This window comes from Salmo trutta, chromosome 32, assembly GCF_901001165.1.
Source record: "Salmo trutta chromosome 32, fSalTru1.1, whole genome shotgun sequence".
NCBI lineage: Eukaryota > Metazoa > Chordata > Actinopteri > Salmoniformes > Salmonidae > Salmo > Salmo trutta.
Window position 1 is genome coordinate 14,441,276 of NC_042988.1, and position 27,751 is coordinate 14,469,026.

General features: G+C 43.7%; 1 protein-coding gene across 6 annotated transcripts in view; it reads right to left on the bottom strand.

Moving 5' to 3' along the window:
• Positions 1-300: 300 nt before the first annotated feature.
• LOC115171165 (axin-1) overlaps positions 301-27,751 on the bottom strand; it is a 41,133-nt gene continuing 13,682 nt past the window's right edge. For 2 of the 6 annotated variants that reach the window (XM_029727723.1, XM_029727724.1), the window contains 10 exons: positions 18,730-19,704; positions 12,869-13,015; positions 11,321-11,417; positions 7,341-7,478; positions 4,444-5,000; positions 4,153-4,311; positions 3,744-3,995; positions 3,214-3,321; positions 1,485-1,634; positions 301-1,228 (listed from right to left, as the gene is read on the bottom strand). In XM_029727723.1, coding sequence (XP_029583583.1) covers positions 1,108-1,228; positions 1,485-1,634; positions 3,214-3,321; positions 3,744-3,995; positions 4,153-4,311; positions 4,444-5,000; positions 7,341-7,478; positions 11,321-11,417; positions 12,869-13,015; positions 18,730-19,625 — 2,625 coding nt within the window. In that variant the 5' untranslated portion in view covers positions 19,626-19,704 and the 3' untranslated portion in view covers positions 301-1,107. Of the gene's footprint in view, positions 1,229-1,484; positions 1,635-3,213; positions 3,322-3,743; positions 3,996-4,152; positions 4,312-4,443; positions 5,001-7,340; positions 7,479-11,320; positions 11,418-12,868; positions 13,016-18,729; positions 19,705-22,851; positions 23,053-27,751 lie in introns of those variants that run through there. The other 4 variants (XM_029727725.1, XM_029727722.1, XM_029727720.1 and 1 more) reach the window with 4 other exon arrangements.

Genomic DNA, 27,751 nt, shown 5'->3' on the forward strand with positions numbered 1-27,751 from the left:
CAGTAGCATGTACACAACTGGTTGTGATTATCTCTGATCAAAAGATGCTATTTTCTGCGCTGATCTGCTACAATTAAGAATTGTAGCAATTAACTGTAGCAAAATCTTACCGAGCATAGCTGGGATCAATTTAAGTTGGCAGATGTCTGCAGGTATGGGTATAATAACGTATTTAATGTGCATACACACGTACACTATGGGGAAAGTTAACAGACCTCAGAGTACAGTACATTGTACACAGATCGAGCTACTGCTGGGGAGTCCCTTCCTAATTGAAAAACACAAAACATGAAGGCAGAATCAGTTAAGGGCAACCTCAAGAAGGCATTCCTTTTTCATTTTGCTCCATTGACACTAATGCATAATACAATGATAAGTGCAGCATGACAACTCAATGCCACTTAACTTTAGAGGACTGGCAAGGTTGAGTGTTCCTGTAAAAAGCACTAGGTAGAACATGGGGCTGTATAATAGTTCCTACAACACTTGAAAAACAGCCCTGTCAAAACACTTGGATCTCGTCGAATTGGAACAGCGCCACTGCTTTAATAGGATTAAAACAACCGCTTTTTCAAATATTTAAATAGATAATATAAAACTTTATCGTTATGTTTAAACAGACAATCTGTACACATCTGGTACCAGCACATAAAAATGACACGCTTGGTTACATTAGAAAGGATACCTTCTGATACGTCATATCAAAAATAATATGCTGCTTTAGTAAGCAGATTCATAGCATTTTTCTTCTAGTCAAATTGTACAATGCTACATTACATTACACTCAGAAAGACACTGAAGGGGAAAATGTCGGCTTGTTTTAGTCCAATGCTCTCCTACTCTGTCTGCACAATGCAGTGGCACTGAGTAGATATGAAAGCCTTGGAGTCATGAGGGTCTCCCACAGTGACCACTATGCACTCTCCTCGTTCTCTCCTCCTCTAATCCATTCCCTCCTGTAGCGACTTACTCCGTACCTTTTCTCCACTGCCAATCCTCCCTCTAATCAAACACTTTCTCTCCGTCTCTCTCAAGTGAACAGCTCATCCATCGATAGCTCCGTCGCAGGCTGACTTTGTGAACGTCTCCTTCCTCTCCACCTCCATGTCAATCAATCTTTTCCACTTTTCCAATGACCTTCTCCTCAAAGATGGGCAGGATGGCATCATCTTCGCGTACCTCTTCGAACACCACCCCAAAGTCATTGCTTACCTTCTTGAAGAAATACCTAGATTCGGTTGGATAGAGAACAGTTGGTTGTTAGTTCAAGTGCATTGAAAAAGCTTTATTTATTATGCACCAAATTTACATAAGACGAAAAATGGACTTTGGAATGTGGTTCATCATTTTCCACATTACCATAAACACAACAAAAACGTGATATCAATTTCAAGGACTTCAGAGATTAATAGGCTAAAATGTTACATAACATCATCCTGTAAATCTAGTTTCCTGTGCCTCACCAGGTAGAGTAGTGACCTCACCTGTAGCTTCCCTTCTTAGTCAGTAGCTCTTTGAACTGGCCCAGCATGACCATGCGACCTTTGACCGACGTCCTGTACGGGATGGGCTCCCCACAGAAGTAGTAGGCCACCGTAATGTTCTCACACGCGGGCTTCTTCGTCACTTTATGTCTGCAAACAAACAAGCAAGAGGTTCATTAAATGTGTCAAGTCAAGGCTTCCTTTCGTCTTTCGAATGAGATGTTTCAAAGACCTCAGCAGAAGAGTGGGGGGGGGGGGGGATTCTGACATCGAGGTATAATTTCCTCTCAATCAGAATCTGATGTAAGAAAACAAGATTTCAAGTCACTCATACTCCCTCTTTACAACTTATAAATGTTTTGGCTGTGACCGCCACCAGAGTTGCAATGCAGACTGTTTAGGTGGTGAAGCATAATCAACCAGGGGGTCGGGGTTCCAGAGGTCTGCCAAAAAGGAGACAACCAATAAATGCAAAATATGTTTGACAAACAAATTCAAAGAATTTGCCAATCCTCCCTCTAATCAAACACTTTCTCTCCGTCTCTCTCAAATGAACAGCTCATCCATCAAGAGCTCCGTCGCAGGCCGACTTTGTGAACGTCTCCTTCCTCTCCACCTCCATGTCAATTAATCTTTTCCACAATGTGTGACTTTACAGCATTGATTTCCTCTAAAATGCTATCAAACTGAGCACTCCTGGTACAGGTAATATCGCCCTAAGGACCTTGTCCAGGGAAAGTATTCATTTATCAATCAGAGTTCTTGGAGGTAATGTTGTTCCAGCAAGAAAATGCTCAGCGTTTAAATGGGACTGTGATGAAGACATGTTATGCCCAAATGCTACCAGCAGGGAGCAGGCTACTACAGTAAGAAGTGTTCCAACTGCATGCCCCGGGCCTGTTGTTGGGTTTGATGGTGTGGGGTGAGGTGGTGGAGGCCCAGTGATAGGATGGGGTGGTAGAGGCCCAGGGGCTATGCCAGGAGAGCCAGGCTTTCATCTGCTCCTTACTGCAGCTATCCTGTCCCCCTACATCACTAAACTGTCCATCGGAGGAAGAAGCCACGGGACATCAAACAGACTGCAGCTTCACACAGAGAACATCAAAGCTCTGCGTTCTCGCCCCACGCAGCTTACATTACACCTCTCCCTAGCTGCTGCCTCCTGCTACCTCCCTCCCTGTCCTCCAGTTCCATCTTCCCCATCTCTCTCCACTTAATATCATTCTAATCCCTCTCATCCACTCTGCTTACCAGTGTGAAGCTAGAGGTATGATCATTCTCACTGCCATCCACCGTCTTAGCCCTGACCCCGCAGCTATGGATTACTGTCTGACTAAGAAATGGCTGAAGAGGTGAGACTGATTATTCTAATCCCCACCCATACATAAGCAAATAATCAGATCAAATATGAATTTATAATTGACAAAAAACTAAACTACACACAGATGTTATTGTACAGGAAACTACAACTAGATTATGGGGATACAAGTATTAATGCCAGTAATCAAACATATGCCTCAATTAATGTCTATGGAGTCTAGTCATACAGACAGGCCTCTGTTTGGCTGTGCAGATACAGAGTAGTCGGGTCTGGATGCTGCTGGTGAAAGACATGGGAGGAGGTGGTGAGGTGGGGTGCTGCTATGATCAATGGGATGGGGGTTTGGATGCTGCTGTGACCAATGGGGTGGGTGTTAAGGGCTACTGGGGTAAACCAGATTGGACGTACTCGGACTCGGAGAGCTCCGTGTCAGAGACGGCAGGCACCACGTTGAGCGGTGGGAACAGGGCGGGCCTGGCGGCAGCGCGCCCCCGCTGGATCACTTCCATCACATACCTGAAGGACCCAACAACCCTGGGAGTTAGACAGGGACCAGCCACAGGGCCACACCAACCAGGATAAACACACCAGTGATCATGCACAGATGTGCAATGAAAATTTAAAACAAGGTTGGTCAGTGCATCATGCTACTCAAAAGGGGGTTTGATCAATGAGAAAAGTGAAGAAAAAAAAAATATTTAATTCTTTAGAAGTCTGAGACCCTGTCATGCTTCAGCTCACCCCAACATTTGCTGTTTCAGCACAAACATTACTTTTCGATAACAACGTTACTATTTTTTTCTGTATTACCAAAAGGATGAGTTTGGTGATTCAGTCACATGGCTGCCACAATCACTACAACGGATGGCTAGACATGACATGAAGAACCAGGCTGTGACAGAGACCTCTCCCTTCTTCCCCAGGTAACGCCGACTCACCTCTGTTTGGTCTGTAAGGTCCCCGTCTTCTTCTTCTCCTCCTCCAGTCTCCTCCTAGCCTCCTCCAGCTGGGTGAGGGGGTTGGGGGCCGGGTTGGGGGGCATGGTGGGGTCCTGGATGAAGGGGTGTGAGGGCTGCACACTGTTCCGCAGCTGGGCGCTGACCCAGGGATGCACTGCCCCGGGACGCTCCACAGAGCTGGGCCGCGACACCTCGTGGCTCGACGGGGTCTTCTTGGACCCTGTGGTGCTCCTGGGAGACATCCTTGTCATTGTTTGACCCAAATATACACATACCACCACAATACAGATCAGAGTTAATTCAATTGAGTGGCATCTCTGTGGTTGTACGTTACCGATTCCCTACGTGGGAAAGACAGCTGGCGGTCACCCATAAAGCAGGAACTCACCCGTAGGGGCTCTTCTTGTTGCGGACCGCCTCTCCCTCCATCATCCACTGGAGGATCTTCTGGTTCCTCTCCACGTCCTCTGGAGGCACGGCCACCTCAAAGGTCCGCACCTCCTCAGCCTTCTTAAACGGCCGCTTCGATAGCGTGCTACCTTTGCTACTATGGATATTGTATGATAAAAGGACAACAACGTTAATGGCAAGTGTTTAAAAAAAAAAAAAAACGGAGACATGGAAGAACTAAAAACATAATTCAAAGAGACATGAAGAGGCTGTGTGTTTCTGTGCGTACCTGTAGCCCATAGGATCCATCGGGCTGGGGCCCGTGCCGTCAGCATAGTTGCGAGACTTGGACCCATAGTTGTGCTGCTCCGTCCCCCAGTGGAAGTTACCATTGACCCTCATGGCTGCGTCAGCCTCCACCTGCTCTTTGGGCTTCCCTCCGGCCGGGTGGTGGATGTGGTGCACATGTTTGTGGTGGTATTGGTGGCTGGCAGCCTCCCCTTTGGGCCCCAGCCGAGCTGGGTGTTTGCCCGGGCCTGTGGGCGGTGGCATCCCAGGTCCGGGCACCTTGCCACCTGCAGGGAAGCCGTCGGGTGAGCGGGACTTGGGAGAGTGGCGGCCGGTGCCCGGGGACTGGCAGCCGGGGGTCTTCATGACTCGCAGGACGTGGTCGTCCAGGATGCTCTCGGGGTTCTCCTCGTGGGCGTCAGGATGCAGCGCCAGGCCGTTGTAGCCCATGTCAGAGTAGCGGGGGTTGTTGTAGTGCTGTGGGTGGGCACCAGGGGGCAGTCTGTGACTGGAGAACGAGGTGGATGTGGAGATGTCTGCATCCTCACCCTCTTCCTCCTTCCAGAAAGAAAAATAAATGATCATTAAATATACTGAAAATGATTACTACCCAACTCAACAGCAATACCACAAGTTGACATATTAGAGGTTACATCAGTATATAATACACAAATATATCCTACCCACATGTATGAGCTTCAGTGTCTAGTCATTTCCCAAGAATATAAATGGAGCCCCAGCTCACCACATTGCGAAAGAACAACTGCTAAAGTCATTTGAAAAGGCTATTTGTTCCAATCAGTCACACCAGCAGATGGCACACTTCCACAAGACCATGTGTTAACACGTGCCGTGGCATTATCACGGCTCTGCTGCAGAGGGAATGTTCTTCCTCTGTGGTGCAAAGCTATTTCACTCTACATTACGTCTGCCAGCATAATCTTAGCTCTCCATAGACCCTTCATTTTTACTACAATTAAATAGCTCTATATATTTCAAGCTACAACACTGCTATGTTCTAGTTTCTAGGCAAAGGCACGTACAGCCATAGCAACTAACTGTATGGCACGTACAGCCATAGCAACTAACAGTATGGCACGTACAGCCATAGCAACTAACAGTATGGCACGTACAGCCATAGCAACTAACTGTATGGCACGTACAGCCATAGCAACTAACAGTATGGCACGTACAGCCATAGCAACTAACAGTATGGCACGTGCAGCCATAGCAACTAACAGTATGGCACGTGCAGCCATAGCAACTAACAGTATGGCACGTGCAGCCATAGCAACTAACAGTATGGCACGTGCAGCCATAGCAACTAACAGTATGGCACGTACAGCCATAGCAACTAACAGTATGGCACGTACAGCCATAGCAACTAACAGTATGGCACGTACAGCCATAGCAACTAACAGTATGGCACGTACAGCCATAGCAACTAACAGTATGGCACGTACAGCCATAGTAACTAACTGTATGACATGTAGCAGCAGTGCATACCATTGTGCCCTTATTTGACCAGATCTGTCTCCGTCTCTGCAACTAACTGAATAGCTAAGGATGTGTTGACCCGGTCTTCCACTCCCCTAACTAAAACACATCAGCCCCCATTGGCTCCTCTCACCCTTCCCACACACCTTTGATGGCATTTCAACATGGGAATCATTGGCAAATAACAGTGGGCAATTTATGTGGTGGAGGCTTTGATGCTCACTCCAGGTAGAGGAATCCTGGGCGGGAGCTAAGGACTTTTTGATGAGGGTCTGACTGGCGCATGAAGATATTGGCCTGGCTCTCAGTCTCTGGCTCAGAGCAGCTGTGCAGGCCATTGCTCTGCACTCTCAGTTACCCTGTTCGTGCCAAAATGAGGCCAGATCCAGACCTGCTGAGCCCATCCTGCTAAAAGGCATCTACTAATGAATGTGATGTAGCGAGTCTCTCTCACTCACTCTCACCTCAGGGAAGTGGAACGTACTGCTGCTACTGAACATGTAAATTATACATTAGGTGGGCCAATATTCAGAGCGTTGAAAAGTAAAGCGAAAAACACCTATTAAGTTATTGATCTCTCAGTGGCACCAATGCATTGATCCTAAAGGTTCTGTATTATTTAGAGGAGGGATGAAGACGACACATGGTTTAATCAGTCAACAGCACCATAATACCACAGGCTATCCTGCTATATTGACCCGTTCCTTTCACTACTGAGGGAGTTTGCCTAGACCGGATGTGACCTCTCCATCAATCAACACTGGATTGAGGCCACATTCAGTGAAATCAGGGTGTAAGTCTGTGGATGGAAAGCAGGTAAGGGAGCAGAGGAGAGGAATTTGGGGTAGGAATATCAGTTAATAGAGTGATTATTTGTCACTCCTCCGTCTGCCACCAGCTCTTAATAAAGAGAAACCTACTGTTCCATGACGGTTCCTCTTACGGAGGGGCCAAACGACATAAAATATCTGCCTTGAGACTTAAGACCTGGCTCTGTGTACCGAAAGAGATTCCATTTGCGGTGAGCGCAGGCATTTCTTCACGCTCCAACTGACTTCAAACAAAGTCATTACAGTGCGCCAGGCTCACAAGTGGCTCAGGCTGTCTGCAGGTGTTCCATCTGATGCCAGAGACAAAGGGATCCAAGATACAGTGGGATGGATCCCTGATAGGCCAGAGCTACACTTTTATAAATGATTCATAATGGAATGATGTCTGTTTCCTTTTAATGAATCAACCCAGTCCTTTCAAACAACGGAGATATTACAGTGTACCTTCTGATAGACAGCCATGGTAAGAGGTTGTTAAGAGGATGATGGGGCATATAGAGTAGTACAGCGCCCCACCAGGGAGAGGGATCATACAGACAGCATGGTGGTACTTCTGTGGACAACAACATACCAATCTGACTCTCTTCAGCCGCTCCTCCAGTTTCTCCTGGGCCTCCCTCTCCCTCTGCACTCCCTCCAGCCGGCTGATCAGATCCGCCGCAAACTTCTCCGGCTCCACGTGAATGTCCTTTGGTATCCGGTTTGTTCGCTAACAGAGGGAAACACACCATTTCCAGTTCATTTCAAATTGTACCAGTAGTCGTTCGCTGATATCAATGTTGCCATTTTCTCCTGAAAAGTAAAACCTGTGGTTACTATGCTGTTCACTTCGGTTGATAGAACAAAAAGGGAGAAAATGATACAGGAGGAGGAAAAACGTATCAAACACGTCTACAGTTTATCAGGGAAAAGCTAACAGGGGACCTGTAATGGAAATGAAGGTGCCAAAACAATAACCTCAAACCAAAGTCAAGAAGATTATTGCTTAGTAGCTAATGTAGTACCTACAAGGTCTGATTTGACATGGTTTAAGGCTTTGAACAGTCTGATATAGGCTGCTCTGCAGAATGTATGCTGTAAGCCGCAGGCATTCATCTCAACAATAAAGTTTCAACATAGGGTACTTCCAAAGTTAGAGAAAATGTATAAGATAGGTAGTCAAATATCAGCCATAAACAACTTTGTTGGTCAGTGACTTTATAATAGCCATTAAAAAAACACCGAAATCAATCTCCAGATCGACCCGTCGCAGCGTGACACCGTGCCCCACTTGCCTAGTTAAATAAAGGTTAACAGCGTCTGAGCTACAGGCCACGTCTGGAAAAACACAGTGAAAACTCACTGGTACGCCACAGACCAGACTTCATTTCTAAAAGGTGATTGTCCGTTCAAAATAATCCCTATCGTTGCATGTTTCATTACAGGCAGCAGAGTGAAGTACATTTTTATCAAAGGGAGATGCTGGGAATATGCAGCTCTTAGCTGGTATTCCCAACACAAGTCAAGCCTGTAAGGTGCATTGTTGTAGTAATCTAGCAAAGAGAGATTAAAGTACATTCTGGGGATAGCCTACATATTGTAGAGGGCCGTTTTACTCAGGGCCCCACCAAAGCACACAGGATATGTCCACATGCTGATTACAAAGCCGGAGATTTCTCCAGCTCTGACTGCTATTTTCTCTTTGAATTCGGTTTCAGTTGGATTCATATTCATTTCACCCAACACAGACAAAGCTTTACAGACAAACAACCCAGAGTAGCTTTATGGCCGTTAGAAGACCTGGCTGTAGAAATTACTTCACTACTTTGGCTATTACCCTCTATTAGTGAAGATTGCACATGGAGCGTACCAAACATTAGGAACACCGTCCTAATATTGAGTTGCACCCCCTTTTGCCCTCAGAACAGCCTCAATTCATCAGGGCATGGACTAGAAGGTGCCAAAGAGATCCACAGGGATGCTGGCCCATGTTGACCCCAATACTTCCCACAGTGGTGTCAAGTTGGCTGGATGTCCTTTGGGTGGTTGACCATTCTTGATACACAAAGGAAACTGTTGAGCATTAAAAACCCAGCAGGGTTGCAGTTCTTGACACAAACCGGTGCGCCTGGCACCTACTACCGTACCCTGTTCAAAGGCAATGTCTTGTCCAGTCACCCTCTGAAATGGCACACATACACAATCCACATAACCTATCGTCACCTTCATCTACACTGATTGAAGTGGGTTTAACAATGAGATCAACAAGGGTTGATAGCTTTCACCTGGATTCACCTGGTCATTCTATGTCATGGAAAGAGCAGGTGTTCCTAATGTTTTGAATACTCAGTGTATGCAGTGCATTCAGAAAGTATTCAGACCCCTTGACTTTCTCCACATTTTGTTACGTTACAGGGTTATTCTAAAATGTAATAAATGTTTTTTTAATTTTCCTCATCAATCTACTCACAATACCCCATAATGACAAAGCAAAAACAGGTTTAGATTTGTTTTTTTTATTGATAAAAATAATTAAAAAATATGACATTTACATAAGTATTCAGACCCTTTACTCAGTACTTTGTTGAAGCACCTTTGGCAGTGATTACAGCCTCGAGTCTTCTTGGGTATGAATGACGCTACAAGCTTGGTACACCTGTATTTGGGGAGTTTCTCCCATTCTTCTCTGCAGATCCTCTCAAGCTCTATCAGGGTGAATGGGGAGCGTCGCTGCACATCTATTTTCAGGTCTCTCCAGATGCTCGATCGGGTTCAAGTCGGGCTCTGGCTTGGTCACTTAAGGACATTCAGAGACTTGTCCCAAAGCCACTCCTGCGTTGTCTAGGCTGTGTGCTTAGGGTCGTTGTCCTGTTGGAAGGTGAACTTTCGCCCAAGTCTGAGGTCCTGAGCAGGTTTTCATCAAAGATCTCTCTGTACTTTGCTCCGTTCATCTTTCCCTCGATCCTGACTAGTCTCCCAGTCCTAGCCGCTGAAAAACGTCCCCACAGCATGATGCTGCCACCACCATGCTTCACCGTAGGGATGGTGCCAGGTTTTCTCCAGACGTGACACTTGGCGTTCAGGCCAAAGAGTTTAATCTTGTTTTCATCAGACCAAAGAATCTTGTTTCTCATGGTCTGAGTGTCCTTTAGGTGCCTTTTGGCAAACTCCAAGTAGGCTGTCATATGCCTTTTACTGAGGAGTGGCTTCCGTCTGGCCACTCTAACATAAAGGCCTGATTGGTGGAGTGCTGCAGAGATGGTTGTCCTTCTGGAAGGTTCTCCCATCTCCACAGAGGAACTCTAGAGCTCTATCAGAGTGGCCATCGGGTTCTTGGTCACCTCCCTGACCAAGTCCCTTCTCCCCGAATTGCTCAGTTTGGCCAGGTTGCCAGCTCTCGGAAGAGTCTTGGTGGTTCCAAACCTCTTCCATTTAAGAATGATGGAAGCCACTTTGTTCTTGGAGACCTTCAATGCTGCCGCCATTTTTTGGTACCCTTTCCCAGATTTGTGCCACGACACAATCCTGTCTCGGAGCTCTACAGACAATTCCTTCAACCTCATGGCTTGGTTTTTGCCCCGACATGCACTGTCAACTGTGGGACCTTATATAGACAGGTGTGCGCCTTTCCAAATCATATCCAATCAATTGAATTTACTACAGGTGGACTCCAATCAAGTTGTAGAAACATCTCAAGGATGATCAATGGAAACAGGATGCATCTGAGCTCAATTTCGAGTCCCATAGCAAAGGGTCTGAATATTTATGTAAATAAAGTATCTGTTTTTGAATTTTAATACATTTGTAAAAATGTCATTATTAAGTAGATTGATGAGGATTATTTTTTATTTAACCCATTTTAGAATATGCCTGTAACGTAACAAAATGTGGGGGGGGGGAAAATCAAGGGGTCTGAATACTTTCCAAATGCACTGTACGTCTCTCCATTACCACTGCAGTATGTGTCTGGGACTAATCCATTAGACAAAAACGGAACTATCAAGGACAAGGCAGCCAGCGTTTCCATTATTCTGCAATGCATAGCTCGTTTCTTTATTATTTTGTATTCTATGTACTGAACAACAGAAGTCAATGAAAAAATAAATATTCTACACAAAAACATACATCCTAATGTGAGGGAGAGAGTCTTGTTCAGCAGGACTCTTGACTCCGAGGCCCAATTAGGATGGGAGTTCTCCTGTAGGGAGCTGCAGAGGCATGCAGGGAGGTGGGACTGCCACAGAGGAGAAACACTGCTGTCTGACGGGCTTCAACACAGACAGACAGCTGAGGGCTGAGGAGAGCACCAGGCACAGTTTAGAAAGCACAAGCCTCAATATGAGCTATTCACACACCCTACACGGGCCCAGAGAGAGATGCAGTCAGGCATCTTACGAATGCAGGAAAGTGGAGAGATGGGAACATTTGAGAAAGGCTGATGTTTCTAGAATACCAGATTACAGCCATGTAAGCAGTCTGATGAGTGAGTGGGGCTCTTGCAGGTATGTGTGCATACTTGTTTGTGTAGGGGTGTGTGTGTGTGTGTGTGCAGCTAAACCAAGGTTAACTTACAGGAATATGAGGTAGTGGCACACGCCCATTTGCTTTGGCACTTTCGTGCATCTCTCGTCGATGCTGTTTGCGATATTTGTATGGTGGAACCCCATCTCTGGAACAAAAACAAAAGGACAATTTTACAGACAAATCCAAAACGAGAAAACTCATAGGTTACTTTTGAAGCTGCATTTCCATTTCTAAACAGTAGCTCAATCATCCTAAGAGAAGGACAACATTTTGGGAGTTCATGGTAAATTGAGCGGGTTGAGATTTCTGGATTTAGGTTTCGGTAAATACCAGAGTATCTAAACCCTGAGGGTTTCCTCTGTAGCCCTACACAGTGGTGAACAAGCAGAGAGTGGTGCGGTCGCTGACACCAACACTATGAATTGTTTTATCCCAAGTCTCAGTGGTCCTGCTGGGTTTGACTCGTCTGCGCCAGGAGCTGTGGAACAAACAGCTGATAATGGCCTCTAATCTATCCTGCTTCAGACACGCGTTTTTGTCCTGCTGAGCAGCCTTTGATGTTTCTTTAAACATGCGTTCCCCTGTGCCATCTCTGAACTTACAGCACCGTTCCTGTCTTCTCTCTTCTCTGGCTTCCCTCTGCCAACACATCCTAGCTCGATTTACTCTAAAGGAAACGTGCTGCTTCCCGCTAAGGCGGAAGAAAGAGGATTGCTGCGCTAAATAACAGCTTGTGTCCAACATGGGATCCTCCAAAGGCACTGCTTATACATTTACCCATCTTGAAACAAACCGTTGTCAAGCAATGTGGGTATGTCATATTAGACGTAGGCTATAACATTTTATTTTTATTCAATATGTACCGACTCCTTTTACACAATTATGAGAGCCTGTCAAAATCTACTCAACCTTTACCGTCAATTCTCCACCATTTCCTCAGAATTCCGGGAAACTTGATTTAAAGGGTAACAAGTCAATGCCTTCAAATGACAAACTGTGCGCCTGTCGTAGCTCCCAGTTTATAGCTCTATAATTAGCATAAGTAATGACATTTAGCAGCTTTCATTCGTGCGGGTAATGAACAGATGGCTGTTCTCTGAGGAGAGGAGCAGAGAGAGATGTGTTGCTGCTCCCAGTGACAGACAGACAGGGGGAAATGGCACCAGTCTGCGTGCAGCAGGTGCTGCTACAGTCAGACTAGGGTCCTATTCATTCGGCACCAAAACGGAAGAAAACATACTCAAAAAAAAGAGGGACTACCTGAACTTGTTCAATGAGAAACTTGTTTCTGTTTTCTGTGGCAAAACGTTTTGCTACCGTGTGCCATAATGAATACGACCCAGGTAGAGCTCAGATATACTGGGCATGGATGAAATTGAAAATAACACTCCAACTATTGTTTTCTATGCCCACACACTCACATGTCATGAAATTGTTTGTGAAGGTCCTCATGCTGAACAGCAAGGAACAGGGAAGCTAAACTTCATTCTCGAGGCATTCTGCCCATACTTGTGGTATGTACTATTACAGTTTGACCGATTGTGCGTGTGCATGCGTGTGAGTGGGAGGTGATGCGGAGGCGGTGCGAGTACGTACACACTGCTGTCTGTCAGGGAGAGTGTGTCTACGTCGCTGGCACTGGACATGCTCTGCTGCTCGCTGTCGTTGGCGCTGGTGGCAGGGGCCATGGCGTAGCCCGTGTTGACATAGTACGGGTTGACAGGCTCCCGCCACGGCACATGTCTGGAAGAAACGCAACATTCAGAGAGAGAGAGAGCATTAAGGCAAAGTCATGAACAATACATAGCACATGATATAACACAATCAATTCATGTCAGAGTGTACTGGCACCATTCAACAATACATTCAGCTTCACAGGAGACACATGCAAGTACATTTTACAAAGATTATTGCACTGTATTATCATAGCATTAAAAGGGAAGGATGTTGTTAGTTATTCTGGATAAGAGCTGATAAGAACTGAGTGCCAACGTAAATGTCATTTAGATATAAAACAAAGAAACATTTCCAAATAAGACAACTGTAGTATCTCTGTAGTAATTACATGCCTTTCACACAAAACCACCCACATTGTTATAATGAGATCCTTCAGAGGGTTTCTAATGGTTGGTACAGTAGAGACGCGGATTTAATTCTTATTGGAGGCATCGCATCACCACAGCCTCCATCATTGACTCAACCTCCCTCAACACACTCCTCAAACTTCTCCCTTCACATGAATTATAGATCTGGGTAGGCCTCTGTTCTCTTCATCTTTAAACTGAAGAAGATCCCTAAAGTGTTCAGTACGTGCTCCCTCCCTGGGAACTCTGAAGCGCTCAGTCTTACTAGAGACCAAACCAAACCCAGGCTACTTCTGGCTGGTTATCATTAGTCAGCCCATATTCTGCCCAAACGAAGAAAAATAAAATCTATTGCGAAGTGGTAAATCCTTTTGGATTAAGAGAAGAATGGAGAGTGGTTGAAGAATGTCTTTTAGTTCTACATTATGTAAGTAAAGGGATGAGATTCTAATATGTCTAGAAATGACAATTGGTTCTCTTTGAAAAGCAATGGCAGACGTGACAAAAGATAGCATTTATTGTGTCATAACTAGACTGCCAATCTATCTAATAAAAGGACGATATAAACTAGATTTCCATCCAATTGGTGAGAGATTTTCATGCGAATATTCCTAAATCCACAAAGTAAATACGTGCATTTTCCCACTAGTGGCGTTTCCACCAAACTGAATTGTCGCAGATAAAAATCAGTGCATGTCGTCGTAGTGCACACAAAAAGTTATTTTTCGCTTACCGAATAAAATGTGAATGTTTAACGTGTTTCCGTCGCATTTTCAACTCTACCAATAGTTTGCCACAAAAACTTTTTGCGTTAAATAGCAAAATGTGACTAGTCTGGTCTTGGCAGGTGTGCTTTAGCCAACAGCAGATACAGTTCGGGTAGGCTCTGCGGTAGGTTAGTCTACATGATGATATCATCACAGATAAGAGCGAGAATATTTGTTTTAATTTGTAAAACGGCGGTCAAGCATCGATCATCATGTCACCAGAATAAGACCCTCAACATTTATTGGAAAGGAGCATCAAACTCATCACTGTGCACTTTCACCCCCCTGTGAAGTTCATAACTTATTTCATCTGTAGCCTAATAAACTGCATGGTTTCCTGAGTCGTAGTGGGAGGACCACACACCATGTGATCGAGTGACTCCAAGTTTACTTCGATATAATGGCTATCAATATTTGCGCATAAAGGCATTTCCACCACCATTTCTCGCATAATAACATTTTACCAAAACAAAAAGATCACACCATGTCAAATGAACAACTTATCTGTCAGCATTTATAAAATTGTACTGAAACTTCCTGTTTCCATCACAGCTGTTTTATTTTTTATACTGTATGACTTTACTCACATAAAATCTATGGATGGAAACGTGGGTATTGGCTATAAATGACAGGACCTGGGCTAGTGGCACTGCCATCACATTCCACCAGGACCATATCAGGGTGGAGGACAGCTATTCGGCAAAGAGCAATAAAGTCCTCGACAATCCCAGAGTCAAATTTCCCCCGAGAAAAAACAACACAGAAACATGCCTCACTTCCTATTCAACATAACATGGACACAAATACAGGTCTAATCTTCTTAAAGAACATGTGTCCAGTCATGCTTTCTGAACAGAGAGAGCCCTGTCCTGTCCGTCAACCATAAGTCCTTTCAGCTTTTATCACTGTAAAAGAGATTACAGTTTAATATTAAAGCACTTTAGTCATGAAATGATGCTTATGGCCTTTTAGCATTTTCCGTCCATAAACACTGTGAGCAGTAAGCCATTACATAATCTGCCCTTCAAGGGAAGTCTACTGAATTACCCATGGCGAACATGCATGACATTTGCTTTTAGCTTACAAGCCAAATCTAACAAAACATGAAATGTCATAACGTGAACAACTAAGAAAACAAGGGAAAGAGCTCAGATAAGTACTTCATTTGGAACAGTCAGCAATTTTGCAATAAAAGTGAGTTTCCGTTGAAGTAAAAAATGCCTCTCAATAACAAAAAAAAAGTTTAAAAAAAGTTGAGCAGTAAAAATCGATTCACTTCTCAAAACAGAGGCTCTGAGGAGAACCCATCTTTGCTCCGGATGCTCTAAAAAACTGCTTTGAGGAACAAAACACAAACCATGATGGCATCCCTCATGCTACATTTATCAAACAAAAACAAGTCCAACCAATACGAGCCGCCAATTCATAGAAATGTAAATTTTGTGGCTGAGGTGCAACGTGGTTGTGGATAACGACCACGTTCTATGGCCAAGGTTTCAAATGAGTGGGATTCATTTAAAGGAAAGAGTGTTGCGAGAGGAAATGCAACTGAAAGGGGCAGCTGCAGGAGGCCACAGTCTGTTTTAAGGAGTGTGCACGGCAGGGGAGCGAGCGCCAAGCAGGAAGCCTCCTTTCTACCAGGGTTTCCCCTTGACCTGGAAGCCTGCTTCCCCTGCTGCCTCCTAGAAACCAGGGCTTCCAATTCTACAACCTGGCTATGTTCTCTCTTCAGGGCACCACAGGGAAAATGGCAGCCTCCTACCAGAACCTGAACTATGGCCATCCATCCTACTGACTGGTAGTGAGGCATCTGTTTATGAGCCGCTAAGCTCAGCCTGGTTCAGCCTGAGAGGAGGAAAGGGATAGATCACGGATGGAAGCAGCTCTCGGATTACTGCAGCCTCTGATGATTATTCCCAGGCAGCACTCAAGCCCATGATCTAGAATCTCCTAATGATTGAAGCAGCAGCCATGATGTCAATGTTCACAGAATCACAGAGAGAGAGCAAAGAGAGGGAGCCGGAGGAGATGCTTTCAAACCAACACTGGTTTCATCATGGTTGATTTTTTCTGCTGTTTAGCTATGACAGTGTGGGTGCACAGCTGTAAACGGATGACATTTCATCACGTTTCTTACGACCGACGAGTAGGCCAGATGGCTTTCGACAAAGATGAGGAAATACCCGAGTTCAACAGCAGCACTTGCCAAAACGTTACTCATACCTCTCAGAAAGCCCATCAAAACATCATCCATACCTTTGAATAGCCATGTCCTGAAATACTAAATTAACTTGTCCTCCTGATGCACAGTGATAGAAGCTCAATGCCAACGCATTAGATGTAAGGGCCTTTTGTTGTTCCAACGACTTTGACATTTCTTTGCACCTAGAGAATAATTACTGGTCCTTTGTCACTCCCCTTTACATTGGAGTGCAGCCACCCCTGGATCACCACTCTGGTTACACAGAAACACAGGTGAAGGAATCAGACCTGCTAGGAGGTTAGTTACTCATTACATTCTCTCTACAATTACTCTGAAGATGATAGGGTTATATAAAAATGGAGGCTATGTATCTAACCTGTTCAAACCAGAAATTGTCATTGAGATAAATCATCTAAGCTACTTTCCGAGGGAGACCTGAAGAGAGGAGGAGCACCAGGAGAAATTCTCCACAGGGAACCTGAGTCAGGCGTGAATTGAATGAGTCTTTCAGAATGAACAGTTTGATATAAAATGTGTATTCATGCTCATCATAGCATCTAAACATATTCAGAGAGCTTGGGCTCTACAAGAACAGTGACTGGCGAAGGCCATCACCTGCTTGTCTGAGAACAACGTAAAAATATCGCGCAACATTTTTTGGTGCATTGCTACACAACTAAGAGAAAGAAAAAAAAAATTCTCCATATTCATCTTCACTACAGAGCTGCTCCCTTTTAATTCCCTGGATTCTGGTCTTCACACATTAAGAGACATCTGACTGGTGCAACATTTAGTTGCACAAAAACCCGAAGGGCGATGCTAAAAGGCTATTTAAAAATGGAGGGTAATCTTTTTGTAATTTCCGCCAAATACTAGACCTAATGAAATAGTCATTTGAAAACAACCTTAAAAATGCACTGCTCTCACTAATTAAAGCCAATCATATCCAGGGGCCATAGAATACACAATCAGAAGTAGGGTGGAGTGGGGAGTGTCTGTGGTTTTCAAATATCCTAGTCTTTCATTCTGTCACATTTAAAGGCCAGTTGTAAATGAGAAAAGGCAACATACATGCCTATACACTGTAACTATACTAAAAACGCAGTTCGGAGCATCCAAATAGACTAAAGTCAGACAAAACAATATTCCTTAGCCTAAACAATGTGCTATTTCTGAGTAGACCTATTTTCAAAATCACAACACTAGTCCTAAACTGAAACAAAGACTTGGAAACGTTACCATTTAGTCAGGCTAATTGAAAAGACCGATTTCTAGTCCTTCAGCCCTGCAACCACAACTCTTCAACACATCCTCTGCACACTCAGGTGCTACTGCATCTTCTGCACATGTCAAGGTTTGTCTAAGACTGTTGATAGAAAAGTGGGTCAACTTCTAGGGATAGAATTCTGCAATCTTCAATCGCTGCACCAGACAATGCCAACAGTGAATACAGTATCCTTAAGCACATCTGAAAAGTAAAAATGCTGTGTTCTTACATATTTCAGAGCAAGGCTAAATAAAGCCGAAAATCCCTTCACATATTCTTCTCACAACTGGTGATGATAGCAGCTTTGCTTAGTGACAAATATGGAACAAATTCAGAGATGTGTGAATATGTCTTTTAAAAAAGATTGATGTTTAATTCACAGACTTTGGCAGGAACATTTGTAGGCCTAATCCTTTGCATAGTGGGCTAAAAAGCCCAGATGCGCTGTTTCTGTTCCAACAGGACAAGGATTAGAGTTTTAAGTAGTCAGTCACATCGCACAATCCCATTCTGCGCAAATGAAATGACAAGGCTGTGACACAAAGATGTCTGTCAAATATAACATAAGCATCATATTACTATTAATTAAAGAATGGAAGACAGATAAACAAGACTGTACTTTTACAATCCTATTTTAGTCATCCAGAAGAGAAATATGGGGATTGCTTCCTTTTTTTTGTGCCAGGTTCATTTCCTTAGACAGGGAATACTTCCTTTGACTTTCTGCTGCAGTTAAACCAGACTTCTCCATTTTCCACAGTCAAAAGAGAAATCATGCTGAGCTTTTCTCTGAGAGAACCTTTCGTCCACTAGAAAAGCCTGCCATTCACAGGACACCTGCGTGGGGAACACAAAGAGCGTCTGCCTCCACCTTCTAACAACCAGCAAATGCTCTCCCTTCGACCCCTGCCACTGCCTCGCCATCACAGGTAGTTAAAGGCCTCTGCCTACACTGCATTCCTCTCATCTTGAGCTGTCCGCGGTGCTAAACTCAGAGCCACTTTTCATCTCCGACTTCAGGCAGCACTCGCACAGAGGGAGGAGGACAAGTTAATTTGTAATTCAGCACTTGTACAGAGAAGCTAGATAGTTATAGAGACTGGAGAGAGAGAGAGAGAGAGAGAGGGAGGATTTACCTGTACTCGTGACTGTCCTGGAATCTCTTGGTGCTGGTGACGCGTTGGGAAGCCGTCTCCTGAAGCAGCTTCTGAGTGAGCCGGTTGCTGGGAGTGGGATCACTCTCCTGCTGCTCCTCCAGCTCGTGGTCACATCTCCACTCCTCGTCCTCGTTCAGCGTGGGCAAATACCCTGGTAAAACCTTCCCACCCCCAGAGACAGAGCTCTGGTCGCTGTAGAGCTTAGGGCTCTCCCCCCCAGTCCTGGTGTATTCCAAATAGATATCGGACTTGAGGAACAGCGGGTAGGTGTTCTCCTCCATCATAGTCTGAATCTCAGTCTGAGCCTGGTCAAACATGGCCGGGTCAATGTGCAGCCTCATCACACAGTCCTTGATGAAGCTCTTGGTGGCTGGTTTGATCTGTCTCGAGACTATTCCATTGTTGTCCAGGATGTACTTTTTATAAATGGCTTTCGCCAGTTTCAGCTTCTTCTCCTCGCCCTGGCCCTCGTTGGCCTCGAGCTTACGGAAGCCAGTGCAGGCGAACCAGAAGTCCAACATGTCGGCACATTCCTCCTGCTTGAGGAACGTCCTGAACAGGTGGATACCATCCTGGTCATCCAGGAGGGAGTGCAGGGACTCTGCCCACTTAAGGTAGGGCGGCGTGGGGGAGGCACTGCCCTCCGGCTCATAGCCCAGGTCCAGGTCAGGTCGTCTGGGCGTGGCCGTGGAGGCCTCGTTCTTGAGGCTCTTGAAGGAATAGAAACCGTGGCTGTAGGGTCGTCCATCACTGGACACCAGCTCTCCCTCCTCCCCAGGGACCGGGGGTCTGGGGGCATCCTCAGTGAAGCTGCCCCCCAGATCCACCAGGTAACCCCCCACCTTGTCGCCCACGCTCATGTTCACAGCGTCCATACACCCCGTCCCAGTACAGCCCACAGTGCACAACTATCAGATCCACCCCTCTACTTATGCCACCGTGAAAGAATTTCTCCTGTAAGAAAAATACAAAAATATATAATGAGTGGAAACTTTAAACACATAAAATGTAAACGTATTCACAGGCAATGACTCTGACGTTTATTATCTCATTTTGACAACTTAGTAAAAAAGAACAAACGTTTGAGACAAATTGGAAATCCATTCAATACTGAGAAAATAAAAGCAGGCTGCATATCTATGTCTAAGCTTAGAATTCACACAAGTCTAATGTTTCAAAAGGAAATCCTGCCAAAACAGAGATGCAATAAATTATTTCATTGCTCACATCGATAGCACCCATTTAAAGGTTGAAAAAATATTTTGACTACTAAGAAATAAAATTCAATATCCCCTAAAGCAAAGGGCATAGAAGAAATCGATGCTCACGAAAAAAAAGGGATATGCGTGTCATTTGTTCACACAGATTAGCACGTTCCATTAGTGACTCCCCACAGCAATACCTTAACATCAGAAGATTCTAGAACATATTTTTATTGTTGTGTTTCTGAACTGCGGCTAGGCTATATGTTTGTGTGAATGAAATCTATTCTATAAAATACAGAGGTAGCGAAAATAAAGAACACTATTTCAGATATAGAAAGCCTAACTGCTTCGTGACAATCCTATTGAATGTATTTCTGACTTGGAATGATTGGCTGAAAATAACTGAACGAAAAAGGGTTATGGACACCGAGTAGTAGGGTACCACTTCCTTCCATTCTTTAATACTGTCAGGTTCTAATTTTGTTTTCCCCCCCCCTGTAAGTAGAGACAGACGTGCACATCGACCCCTCTTCACTATTGAAAATAAACTTGCATGTTTGACATGTGTCATGTAAAGGATAGAGAGAACAAAAACTCCACTTGAGGCCACCGATGACAGACAGATGTGAGCAGTGTACTACAGGAGCCGACCCTGAGCATGAAATAGCGCGACAAGGGCAGAGCCTTCTGGAGGTTAAAAGAGGAACTGTGGGATGCAGGCAGAGCCCAATCTGCCATGGCTGTGACCGTGGCTGCTGTGTGTGGTGAACGCAGCCAGGCAGGCACTCCGACTGATCATATCAGAGGACGACCTTGAGTCAAATATTTTCAGTCCCTGCTGAGACCTGGAGGAAGCGGCCCTCCCCTGTGGCTATCCGGGAACTATAGAGTGGACAGACAGGGTCTTTTACACATCACAGTGCAATGAAACGCTAACTATCCTCAATCTCTCCTTTTCACGTTGACGGTGATGATGAACCTACACAAAAATGTGATACGCTCAATTCTAGTAGCAGGAGTAGTACTTCTCTTTAAAATTTCACATTTCAAGATTCTCAATATCTTTAGAATGTCCTCATCTATCTAGACACCAACTGACCTAGAATGTCAGCTCATACAAATACCTGGGTATCTGGCACTATCATTCCACACACACATCAATAATCTTCAAGCAAAGGTAAAGTCCAGAATAGGCTTTCTCTACCAGAACAAATCTTAATTCACACACAGTGCTAAACACACCATGGTCCAAATGACAATACTCCCATCCTGGATTACGGTGATGTAATCTACAATATGGCCCCAAAGTCCACCCTCAATAAACTGGATGAACTTTACCACTCTGCCATAAGCTTTGTCACTAGTGCCCCATTCCAAACCCATCACTGTGACTTATAGTCATCCATTAACTGGCCATCCCTACATGTATGACATAAAACCCACTGGCTCACATTCATATACAAATCCCTCCTCGGCAAGGCCTCCCTTTATCTCAGCTCACTACTAAGACTCCGCACCACCAACACCAACCAGAGATCCAGCAATTACATAAACCTGGCAATCCCCAAGATACTCAGTATCTTTGGTGAAAATGCTTTTCAACTACCTGCTGCTAGAGACTGGACCACTCTTCAAAAAAACATAAACTATGCTCTTTTGAGCCAACTGGTACATTTAAAAACAAACTGTCAGAGATTTTAACTGATAACTGCATGCGTTTTCCCACTACCTCTTAATTAAATGCTGCACATTACTCAATATGTTACTGACTGGTTTACTGGCTGGGCATTGTGTGTACTTTTGACTGTTGTATCTATGATATTGTTTAACCTACGTGTGTGTTATAAGTGCTGCGCCTGCTACCTGAGAGGTCTCACTGTAAATAAGAACTTGATCTTGGACGTTAGCTAATGACAACTGCTTTGACCACTGGGCATTAGTTCAGCCAACTACTCAGAATGATTTGTACAATCATCAACATTATATACAATTTGTCTTGTCAATATCAAACCATACATTTAAGTTCCCCTCTTTACTGCTTTAATTAAACGGCTCAATTTAAACATCAGGGGGAAAAGCTTAGGTGAGAATGAAAAACGAATCCTACAATGAATTCACAACTTTCACTGTGTACAATACCAAAACAACACTGTTGGAATCAATTGCCTTAGCAACATAGCCTTGCAGCAACAACGTAACATGTAGGAAGCTGACGTTATACTGGAACAAAAAAAAGTAACAATATTGATGCTGGAATTCTATTAAACCACAATGTAGCCTACGTAGTAGCACATTTACCAAAATAGCAAGAACACATTATCAAGAACAGGCTGTGATATGATTCCAACTGTGAACACGTAGATCGTGCAAGTATTATCATGCGCACATTCACAAATACTGTGTTGCGGTCTTCAGTTTCGTAATATGCACATACATTTCCAAAGAGTGTAATCGGTCGCTACTATAACTGTATTACTACACCCATTCCCTACCATCCCTAATGCTTTGAAGTGAGCCCCACATTCATTGCATTCATGTCTTGGCCTCTGAGTATGAGCAGCACAGCAGCAGAAACGGATGGGGGAGGGGAGGCAGAAACAAACTCCGTACACACAGCCAGGCCCTTCCGCAGCCGACCGACTAGTACACAACTTTGCAACACTATTTGCCTACTAAAATGTAAGTATCTTAGGTAATGAATGTTCAGAGTTGTTCACGACCAACACCCCACCATTTTTCAGAATCGATAAAAGACGCAGCAGAGATAGAACACTCGATCTCGGAATTGACTAGCGCGCGCACACACACACACACACAGCAAAGCGATGGCACATATCATCTCCGGCTACCGCAATCCCAAACCATGAGCTGAAAAAAAAAGTGCTCTATACTTCACCTGTGAAAACCTACTTGCCGTTTTCGAGTGCATCGGGAATGTTTGCTTGTACAGCTCACTGTGAATCGTGTCATAGATGCGAATAGCAAGAGTTTAAAAATAACAAAGAAAACAGTCCGTTCTCCACCTCTCCATGGCTGTCTCTCACTCCTGTCTGTGTGGTGGTTCAGAAGATGTACAGCGCCACCAGCGTTCAAAAAACATACTGCCGCGGTGTAGAAGAAATGGAATGGGGGGGCCTGAACTGGGGGGAGAGGGATGATGTGCGTTCTCTTCAAATATTCTATATTGTAGCTAGGCTTTCTCTACCCAGGCGACAATATATTTTATCACATGTATTGATGATAATAAAGGCAACCTGATCAAACCATCTAAACAAATCTAAAGCCTAGAATGATAACGTTAAATCTATACCGTTATTTGGAAATCCTTTGGCAGAAAAGGGTGAAATGAAAACGCTCATATCAGGGAAAAAATGTATAAGCGATATTCTTACAGAGATAAACATAACATTTTGTAAGGAGAGGAACAATGTCGCGTGTAAAAGCAGATGATGTGGCAATCAGAGACCGTGGACCACCTGTCTCTTTACGAACGCTATTTACAATATTTTCACAAGAACTGTTGCCAAGGAACTGTTTTGAGAATATAGATTCAAAAAGGCAAGTAATAATTTAATGTGGTTGTCCTTTCCCCCTGTTCTTTTATGTATACGGCTGGCACAGAATAATGAAGAATGGAGTTATTGTGTTTGCCTGCTGCCACTGTACTGTAGTTAGTTCACTTTGAAAATGTCCGTGAAACATCAATATCAACACACAGGGAATATGAACATGGAGTGCAGCTTATCTACCTTGAATGTCACACAGGAAGAGAGCCAGAGAGAGGTTTATTATCACCATATGTCCACTACATTACAACAGCCAATTAATTATTGTATCTTATCATTTAATTCTATCAGCTCTGCAGGAGTTTACCAAAGAGAAATGCAGGGTGGTATGATGTTACTCTTTAACTCTTCTAGCTCCCTTCTCACAGCTTGTAAAGAGATAAAGATCAAAGGTATGCCTGTGATTGTATTCCTCCACCTGACCAAAGGAGAGAAATGCTTAGACAAAAGTTCATGCAGGTGCCTTTCAACTTGCTATTCGAATCTTTAGCCCCCTTTAAGAAATACACAAGGGAGTAAGAATTAACATTTATTTTTACTGGAATGTGTATTTGCAAGGGCAATATGGGTTTTGACTGTGTATTCACATGCCGTGTGTTGATCTAGACCTGCAAACTAGCTGAACACACCTGCAAACAATCAGGTCTGAAATCTCAAACCTTTATTGTACTGAGATCAAAGGCCATTGGAATGCAGAAAGCCATTACTGGTCTTGATGGTTTGATTAGATTAGATAATTCAAAAAGTACAGAGAGTGACTGTAAATATTTTTCAACTACATTATATTTTAGGGGGGATTTACCCCTGAACTGAATGAGCCGACACAAATCTGGCATATGTGCAGCCCTTCTAGAATTGGAGGTCCTGGTGTTGTGTAAAATGATCAGAGTAAACAACATCTTGAGGTATACTTAGTTACACCCAGTGTTGTTGTAACCTGGTTGAGGTTAGATATGACTGTATGTGCTTCAAGACACATTTTATTAAAGAGATTATCCGTGCACTTTTGTATACTTTTTAGCCAGTAGTTCTGAAAGTATCACTCACGAGCCAAAAGTGGTCCCCGAAAATTGCGTACTACGCCACATATGTGCAGATATGTGTACCAAGTAATTGCTCTCGCTCTCTCTCTCTCTCTCTCTCCTGTGTCCACTGAGCCTTTGGGCCTGCACTGCAATCTTGTTGGATAATGCTGGACAGGCCTCTTTCTAGCTGTCACTCAAATGCGAGGGGCTAGAGCTCATTGGCTAGAAGTGTAATTGGTAGTGGGCTGGCCCACGTGGAGGGAAATGTACAGTTTAAGTCGGAAGTTTACATACACTTAGGTTGGAGTCATTAAAACTCGTTTTTCAACCACTCCACAATTTTCTTGTTAACAAACTATAGTTTTTGAAAGTCGGTTAGGACATCTACTTTGTGCATGACACAAGTAATTTTTCCAACAATTGTTTACAGACAGATTATTTCACTTATAACTCACTGTATCACAATTCCAGTGGGTCAGAAGTTTACATACACTAAGTTGACTGTGCCTTTAAACAACTTGGAAATTCCAGAAAATGATGTCATGGCTTTAGAAGCTTCTGATAGGCTAATTGACATCATTTGAGTCAATTGCAGGTGTACCTGTGGAGGTATTTCAAGGTCTACCTTCAAACTCAGTGCCTCTTTGCTTGGCGTCATGGGAAAATCAAAAGAAATCAGCCAAGACCTCAGAAAAAATGGTATACCTCCACAAGTCTGGTTCATCCTTGGGAGCAATTTCCAAATGCCTGAAGGTACCACGTTCATCTGTACAAACAATAGTACGCAAGTATAAACACCATGGGACCACGCAGCCGTCATACCGCTCAGGAAGAAGACGCATTCTGTCTCCTAGAGATGAACATACTTTAGTGTGAAAAGTGCAAATCAATCCCAGAACAACAGCAAAGGACCTTGTGAAGATGCTGGAGGAAACGGATACAAAAGTATCTATATCCACAATAAAACGAGTCCTATAGCAACATAACCTGAAAGGCCGCTCAGCAAGGAAGAAGCCACTGCTCCAAAACCGCCATAAAAAAGCCAGACTACGGTTTGCAACTGCACATGAGGACAAAGATCATACTTTTCGGAGAAATGTCCTCTGATGAAACAAAAATAGAACTGTTTGGCCATAATGACCATCCTTGTGTTTGGAGGAAAAAGGGGGAGGCTTGCAAGCCGAAGAACACCATCCAAACCGTGAAGCACAGGGGTGGCAGCATCATGTTGTGGGGGAGCTTTGCTGCAGGAGGGACTGGTGCACTTCACAAAATAGATGGCATCATGAGGGAGGGAAATTATGTGGATATATTGAAGCAACATCTCAAGACATCAGTCAGGAAGTTAGAGCTTGGTCACAAATGGGTCTTCCAAATGGACAATGACCCCAAGCATACTTGCGAAATGGCTTAAGGACAACAAAGTCAAAGTATTGGAGTGGGCATCACAAAGCCCTGACCTCAATCCTATAGAAAATGTGTGGGCAGAACTGAAAAAGCGTGTATGAGCAAGGAGGCCTACAAACCTGACTCAGTTACACCAGCTCTGTCAGGAGGAATGGGCCAAAATTCACCCAACTTATTCTGGGAAGCTTGTGGAAGGCTACCCGAAACGTTTGACCCAAGGTAAACAATTTAAAGGCAATGCTACCAAATACTAATTGAGGGTATGTAAACTTCTGACCCACTGGGAATGTGATGAAAGAAATAAAAGCTGAAATAAATAATTCTCTCTACTATTATTCTGACATTTCACATTCTTAAAGTGGTGATCCTAACTCACCTAAGACGGGGAATTTTTACTCAGATTAAATGTCAGGAACTGTGAAACTGAGTTGAAATGTATTTGGCTATGGTGTATGTACATTTCTGACTTCAACTGTAATTTCTATTTAATGAATGACACATTTGTAAACCAAAAATAATTATTTTGAAAAAAAATGTCTCATTGGTCTGAGTTTTTGTGTGCACTTACAAAATACAAATGTGTTTTGACCTTGCTCAGGCTATTTGCTGGTATTTCTCAAGTTATCTTTTTTTGTTAATAAACTCTTTCACCTCCAATGGCAAAAAATGTAACAACAGTAACGTGTGTGTCATGTACTGTAAATTATCTACTTTATATGATTGGCCTGGAGCCATCTTCTTCTGAGAATTCAGTGACCTCGTCCTTTTTTTCTTTGACTCTTATCAGGTCAATACATTTTTTCTTGTTTTTTAATGTAAGATGGACAAATACGAAAGACTCTCTGAGAAATAAGTCGTATGAAGGGTCAGTTCTTGTTATATTCTTTTGTCGTCTTTGAAGTGCAGATTTTATGCCACCATGGTGTGCTTCAATATGTGCAATACAAATAAGATAAGGGTGATTCCGTGGGAAGGTCAACCTGAGCATGTACAAATAAAGTTAGTCATTTCCAAATGAAACCACGTTGATAATTATTCTATATTTTGGAGTTCAAGCTTTATTTGACCAGTTTATGTAGGAAATTTGGACCATTACAGAGTAGGCTTCCAAGTCTCAAAAAAGGTTTTTCAGAAAGGGCTCACAGAGCTTGTTTTTCCACTCACAGCTGTCCTCCAGTGTTAGTTATGAAGATGTTAATGAAGCAATACAGACCAAAGTTTTGTTTCATTTTCTACTATCTTATAAAGATAGTGGGGTGACTGGGACAGGCAATGTAACATCCGTCCAGGACAAGTTTTTGTAAAATATGCACCTTACGTTGGATCATCTTGAAACTTTCTCTGTAAAGCCAACTTTCAACAAGGTTTCATATGGTCTATAATTGATTTCTTACATTTCATTATGAGTATCCTTTTTCAGCGCAATGATATCCTTAACATCCATAATGTTTGTGGATGTGATGGATATTTATGTATCATATCTTAGCTTCAGAAGCTTGTGAATTCACCACATTTTGACTGCTTGCTCTGAGAAGTATTCTTCAGACTTGCACTGAAGTAATTGTTGATATCTTGAAAATGATGTGTTCTAGATAAGATTCTCTTGGAAAATATATTCTGATTTCTCATACAATGCAGTGCTGTTTTTTTAGATAGAAAAATGAGAAGAGTGTATCAACAATTTGTTTGTCTTGAATATTGTTTCATGTGCATATTGTCCGGCCGGCCTAACCCGGACAATGCTGGGCCAATTGTGCGCCACCTCATAAGTCTCTGTGTTGCGGCCGGCTGCGACACA